A 7,013-nucleotide genomic window follows, 5' to 3' on the forward strand; every position below is an offset into this window, starting at 1 on the left:
TGAGACAAAGAGAGCATGTGGCAGTGAGCCGCACACCTCGACGAGTTGTTTTCAATGATCAGATTATAAACCAGGTGTTGATCACAGCTGCTCGCAACAGACAGCCAGACTCGCTTGGCTGACACAACTCCCGTGATGCTTCGGGTTGGTCTGCTAGGGCGGAGTCGCTTCCAGTCTTCAGCAGGTGCCGACTCCCACCGAGGCATAAAATATGGATGCGAGCGGCTACAGTCGCGCGCCTACAAGGATGATGGATACGCTTGCGTGTGGACCCTGACATTATGAGAGAATTGTGGGATTGTTAATCTTGGAGAGAATCCATCATCAATCAGAGTCAGGCCAGCAGACAGACACATGAATTGACTTTATCCCTCTTTCTAAAACTGTGAAACCACTTGCATCATGGGAGAGGTTTACAATAAGCAGGCAATCTTAGAAGAAATTTGGATATATGACTGTTCGTCACTGCAAAGACTAAAAACCCCATCGCTTGAGGACGGGGTCATCGCGCTGTTTGGGCAAAGTGCTCCTGTTTAATCATCCCACCCAATCCATCTCTGACACTTACTGGCTTGCCTTATAACTGCCTGTTAGTGCTTTGGGACATGCTAATGCAATCAATGGGGCCCCCTCCCCAATCAATCACTCTCATGGCAGAATGGATCTGCACGTACTACCCTTCCACGGCTGCACACCTGTGAGAGCCCAGACATTCCTTCATCGTCTTAAACTGACGTGTGATGATGCAGCGATGGTCTGCTGAGGGGCAACATGTTTGTCTGACTTGCAAAATGCTCTTTTGCTGCTTACAACATGAGCATGGCATTGCATGATTTTATGCTGAATAAAATCATTGCCCATGTTTACTTCTGTGCTTTTGCTGTCATGGTCACAAGCCACCACAACCCACTATTAAACCACGCTAATCAATCAAACACTGAGGTAAACAGGCAGCTTTTCACCAAGAGCTGTGAGACCGACTCGCGCCCACGGGCCGTGGAGTAAAATGACATCCTTGGCGCCTCCAACATTTGAGCCCAAAACACAACTGTTGAGGGTTGCGACCTGGAAAAACAATGTCTGTTCACAGGAAAATGCCTCGCATTCCGTATCAGCCCGAGGCTACAAAGACGCATGTGGTGCTTGTGGGCAGCTGAAGGTGCCAACGCTCTATTCGTATCATCCTGAACGGACTTTGGATGGGTTCCAGACACATCCCAGTACACTGGAGAAACAAGTAGGAGTACACTAGTAAATAAACCATGAGCTGCACAGGGACTGAGACACAGGCCAGGGTTTGTTTTGCACTTTGAGGTGCAGGAAGTATGTCAGTGGGATGAACATAACGATGATGATGATGAAGATGATGAAGATGATGATGATTATTATTATTATTATTATTATTATTATTATTATTATTATTATTATTATTATTATTATTATTATCATCATTATTATTATCCAATGTTTGCACCACAGATTACTCAGTTGGCAACTGCATCCAAGGGCTCACGGAAGTGTGCTGAACTTACTTTGAGGTATTCGTTCTCAGACCTCAGCTCCTCTATCTCGCGGACAAACTCCTCGTGCATCCCGTCTATGAACTCCTCCGTGAGGTCTGAGAAAGCCAGGGACGTGCTGGCGGGCATCCTGCTGTCGAACGAGGTGACCGAGCGCTCCTCGCCGGGGGATATGCTCCCTTCCCCGGTGTCCACGCCTAGAGAGAGCCGCTCTTTGTAATCCTTTTCTGCCGAAGAGCAGGTGGTCTTGCTGGTGCTGCTGGTAGTGTTGGCGGCGGCGGGGGCTTTGTGGCCGCATCTTGCCGCCGCCGCAGAGCCATCCTTGGCCGGCTTCTCAACGTCCACACCGCCGCCACGGCTGCTCCTCGACTCGGCGTCGCTGCTGACGGCGTCCGTGGAGAGCTTGTTCTCCTCGGAGGCGCAGTCCGACAGCTCGGAGCTGCTGTCCGTCGGGGAGAGTTTCCCCGTGGGGCAGCCGGAGTCCTTGGATAAATCGTCCGAGCCGATACTGGCATCTGAGACCTTCCTCCGGCCGCCGGTGCTCTTGGCCCCTTTGGCCGCCGCCGCGCTCTTCGACATGCCGCCGGCGGAGATGGAGGACCTGCCCGCCGGCTTGCTCTTGTCCGCCTTGCCGCTACCAGCGGGGCTCCCCACGGGGCTGCGCCTGGAAACGCGGCTGCCCAGGTGGATGGCCCCAGGTTTGACACTCAGGGTCGGGGTTCCAATGCCGCCTCGGATCTTTGTGAGCGACCAGCCGGGCACGTCCTTCGGTCTCGCTGGAGAAGGAGCCCGGTTCACCTTCTTCTTCTCCCCGGGAGTCGGCGCCGCCGGGGACCCCGAGAGCTCCCCGTCCGCATGCTGCGTGTTCCCGGCGTCCGAACCCTCCGTCCCGCCTCCGTTTTCCATCTTCTGCCGGAGATGGAGTCTCCGTTCCTTGGACGAGGCGAAAGAGAAGTGCGTCGGGGAGTTACGGACATCAACCTCCTTTGTTTTTGTCATTCATTCCGTTTAGGCCGACCGCGGGGAGGGAAAAGCAGAAACGAAACCGGCTCGGTGTAAACAGGAGGCGGCAGAAGTTGGACGAGTGCGGGGGGGTGAAAACAACCGCAGAGAGGCAACACACAAAAGGAGGGTGATCCTCGCTCCTGACCGGCACGACGGGAATGCAAATACGCAAAAACAGGAAGCACGACTCCCAAAAATAAAGAGAAATGACACACAAAACAACACCTTGTCGGTTCGGTTCGATTCAGCGCAGCACTGTGAGCAGCCAGCGTGGAAGTGACTCCGCTTTGTTCTGGTGGATCCTCCCCTTCCACCGTCTACATGCCTGTGTGTGTGCGTGTGAGTGTGCGTGTGTCGATGGCACGAAAGAGCGGGTTCCTGTTCGGAGGAGCGATGGTGGATAGCGTGTGTGTGTGTGTGTGTGTGTGTGTGTGTAGAGGAGTCTCTCTCTCTCTCTCTCTCTCTCTCTCTCTCTCTCTCTCTCTCTCTCTCTCTCTCCTTTTTTTTCTCTCTCTCTCCCCTGATAACGGGATGTGCAGCCCAGGCAGAGTGAGTGAGGAAGAGGAGGAGGAGGATCTCATTTCTGCAGCCCTCTGTCGCCACCGTGCACATGAACGGAGCAGCACCACCACTGTACGAGGCAAAAGAAATCACGTGATAATAAATACATTTTCCCTGACAGAAAAACAAACCTGTAGTATAATCTGACTAATAGTCTAATCCTGTCTGCCCACCTACGTATGATTTGTTTTGGTTTGTTGGTTTCCCCAGACCTGTGCTTGTCTTCTTGCGCCTCACCAATTTTCTTAATGCAGTATACTCTTATATATACAGCAGGATGCACTTCATGTATTTGCTGTTACATAATCAGATATTCAGATGTCGTCGTTTTTTTGTTTTTTTTTTCAATCATCCCAGAGACAATGTGGTGCGCTGCTCTTTCCATGGTCCCCCTGAGTCTGCGTGCGTGGGTTCTCTCTGGGTACTCCAGCTTCCACCCACATGGCCAAAGATGTGCACATTAAGCTAAACGAGAGCTCTGGGTTGACGGTGACTATATGTGGAGCTGCAATAAACGGCCGTCTCCCTGTCCAGCACGTAGCCCTTACCTTTCACCTCAAAGACAGCTGAGATAGGCTCCACCACCCTGGGCCCCTGAGTGCAGGGTAAGCACTGATAGATGGATGGAGGGAGGGATGATTTATTGCAAGACAAGCATCCTACCGGAAGGAGCACCACCCTGGTGACACAAGTATCGAGCATCTTACTCAAGGGCGCTACACAAAGGCAGCAGACTAGATGGTTTAATGGTCATGAATAGAATAATGGAACCAGTGGACGGGACTGTTACTTGTCCTGGATCAGCTTTTAAAAGTGTCCAACCAAACATCGCAAGCGATAAGTAAATTAAAAAATCTGGGGCATGTGTGCGTGAACATGAACGGCACTCTTTTCGAAGAGCTTCAGGCAAGATCCAGAACTGTGAGTGTGAGACCTGTGACTTGTTATCATTAGAGTATATAGGTCATCTACTCATCCCCCACCACTCCGAGTCTCTTATGGCGCTGAGAAATTGCTTATTATTCCAGACACGGCGAGCGATATGGGACCGATTTCACACTGAGGAGGTTGTGGGAGAAAAATGTCTTTTTAAAACCTGGCAGGAGGATTCAAAATGATTAGTTGAAGCTGACAACAAAGCGGCAAAACCTCCGGTATCAGTCTTTGGGGAGTACTCTGCAGAATGTATTCAACTTCAATAGGTAAAGGATTTGTAATCAACAGAGTGGTGGGGTGGGTGGGTGGGTGGCGGGCTGACGGCAATTTAATGGCGAATGTTGTTTTTGTCATTTTGAATTGCTGAAACAACAACGTCTGTAGATTTGATCAAGGGAATGAAAACAAAATTAAATTCATTCATTTTGCAAACACTCACTCGCTCATGCTTGTTCTACTTCTTTTAGTAGAAAATGTTCAAAGTGGTTCAAACATGGAGAGAGGAAAGATTAAAACAGTGAGCAAAAAGCATTAAATCTGCCCTTTCCGAGGCAAGAAATAGCAAGACCCACAAATGTTTTAGGTTGGCAGCAGTCCAGCTGTAAACATGACAAAGAAAAGGCAACTGCCCTGCAGCAGTGATTGCAGTTTTGGTATAAATGCAGTGGAGTCAGAGTGAAAGCCGCAGGTTTTGCTGACCCAGCTCATCTTCACAGCCTCCACGACGACACTCGCCGCTTTCCAATTACTCTACTGATTGGGGCTTCGAAGGGCGGCATAGTTCTATTTGTTCTGTTTTCCAAACCCATTAGCCAAGCAGACTGGAAAGCGGGCTAATGTGCAGATAGGACGACAATCAAATTCACTTCAGGGCGCTGCTCATGGATAATTTGCAGAATATTGTTAATCACTACTTTCTGGTTGGTTGGCAGGGTTTCCTCCCCTAAAGGTGAAGGTTGGTGTGTGAGGCCTCAAGGGGCCGGAGTTTCACTCATCACCTCATTTGCACTCTGCATTCCCCATGAGATGTCAAGGTGTTCAAGGTGGCAGTGAGCAGAAACAAAGCCTTGCAGCAACCTACCTACAGTTTTGATGGAGCGTAAGTGATGCACAGAAGAATTGGAAAACATGATGTATGATGTAATGACGTAGTAAACAGGATGTGTTTGAGGATGAGAACTTATTTCTAATTTGCAGAGAATTGGAGCTCTGTTAATTTTAGATTTTAGATTTTATTTGCTGCCTTCCTATCACTTGATCACTTGGGCCGGTACCACCTGCCCTGCCTGCACTGTCGACTTTGACCTTATAATAATGTGTAACAAAGTGGACTATATTGTAACTAACAGATTGTACTGTGCCTCCCTCTGGTGGTCTGAGAGGGAACTGCCGCCACGCAATGGATTATTAACGGAAACACCAGCAAACACGCAAGACTTCCTCTGGTTCCGGCCTAAAAACATGTCTACCTCACCGGGGTTGTTTTCATGTATCAGTTGAAGTCCATTATGTCAAATATATTTTACGCTGTCATTCAGAGATAAAAGGTAAATAATCAAGCAAAGAAGAGATTATCTTTAGACAGAATTGCAAGCAATTTATATTGTTTCTTCGTCAGATTTTTGTTTTCCCTTAGAATTGTTCATTTGCAGTCTACTTTTTACTTTTTATTTATTCATAATATCCCAATAAACTGATTAGATGTGAAGTATTGTCCCAAAAGTACAGCACCTCTGCCAACTATCCTAGAGTGCATGTTTGTGCATAATGTATGCTGCTGTGAGCATCTTCATGTACATTTCATGACAATGTCTTTGTGTGTGTGTGTGTGTGTGTGTGTGTGTGTGTGTGTGTGTGTGTGTGTGTGTGTGTGTGTGTGTGTATACAAGCACCCTGTGTCCCACTGTGAGGCCGAGAAAGGCTTTGCCTCTGCTCTACTGTGCTATGCCTGTGCCCCCCGCACCCACCACCCCTTCTGTCTTTTTCATCATCACACCATCCCGGCCGTTATGTAACTGTGGGAAAACAACACAATGCTCGTCTTGTCTGCTGTTGCCTGCACCAGCGAGTCGTTGATGAATATTTTATTTTTCTGTGGGCAGTTATATATGTAAGTTTCAGCTTCAGAAGAAAAACAACAACTGCCAGTTCTGTTATTGGTCCAATCTCTCTCTCTCTCTCTCTCTCTCTCTTTCTCTCTCTCCCTCCCTCGGATGTTTTTGAAAGATAAGAAAAGAGGAGAAACTCCAGAGCCTTCAAACCTTCCTTTTTTTTCTTTTCTTTTTTAACACTTGATGGACATGAGCGTTTTTGAAAAGAAGACGTGTCTAAACTTCCTCCAGTGGTCGCTCTAATTGTGTCGGCACGTTTGTTGGATTTCCATTTGAACAACTGACTCAAGCGGTCTTGAGAGTCAGTTTCAGAATGCTATGTATACAACAGGCAATTTTGAAGGCGGAGAAACTTTCCAAGCCCATTTGGTTGTGACGCGCTAGGATGTTACTGTCATGTGAAGAGCATATATATTTTTTAAACAAATACTTTCAAGGTTTTATTCTTTTTTGTAAAGAGACTCAAGGTTTTAGTCAAGTGCAACGAGCTCATAGAGTGGATGGACATTGTGTAAAACACTTGTGTCAGAGATGCAGACGTGCTGAATACTTGGTCATGCTTGTGTTACTCTCTAAGATGGCAACCCGTTGTATCAAGGCTATCAGTGACTTGATGCATTGATTAGATTGATACTGCTAAACAGATGTCTCCTGGGGTTTGAGACGAACCCCAGCTGTCGACAAAGGAAGAGGTTCCACGCAAAACATGCCTTTTGAACCACAACCTCATGCTTTTTCTTCAAGCACTCCTAAAAATCACCAGAAATAAAAGTTGGTCGGTATATTCTGCATGATTCCTGGCAGTTTTCAGATTATCGGCACTGTCATAAACTCAACGATACATGAAGAAACCCATGGTCAAGACTAAATTCCTGTAGTT

At 47.8% G+C, this 7,013-nt stretch overlaps 1 protein-coding gene across 6 annotated transcripts in view; it reads right to left on the minus strand.

Annotated features, from left to right (window-relative positions):
- mtcl2 (microtubule crosslinking factor 2) overlaps positions 1 to 2,941 on the minus strand; it is a 70,627-nt gene extending 67,686 nt beyond the window's left edge. For 3 of the 6 annotated variants that reach the window (XM_076026156.1, XM_076026152.1, XM_076026153.1), the window contains exon 1: positions 1,533 to 2,941. In XM_076026156.1, the coding sequence (XP_075882271.1) occupies positions 1,533 to 2,519 (987 nt within the window). In that variant the 5' untranslated portion in view covers positions 2,520 to 2,941. The remainder of the gene's footprint in view (positions 1 to 1,532) is intronic. The other 3 variants (XM_076026155.1, XM_076026151.1, XM_076026154.1) reach the window with 2 other exon arrangements.
- Positions 2,942 to 7,013: the final 4,072 nt, after the last annotated feature.

Source organism: Nelusetta ayraudi, unplaced genomic scaffold (genome assembly GCF_046127955.1).
Source record: "Nelusetta ayraudi isolate G7.1 ecotype Tasmania unplaced genomic scaffold, CSIRO-AGI_Nayr_v1 ptg000019l, whole genome shotgun sequence".
Lineage (NCBI taxonomy): Eukaryota > Metazoa > Chordata > Actinopteri > Tetraodontiformes > Monacanthidae > Nelusetta > Nelusetta ayraudi.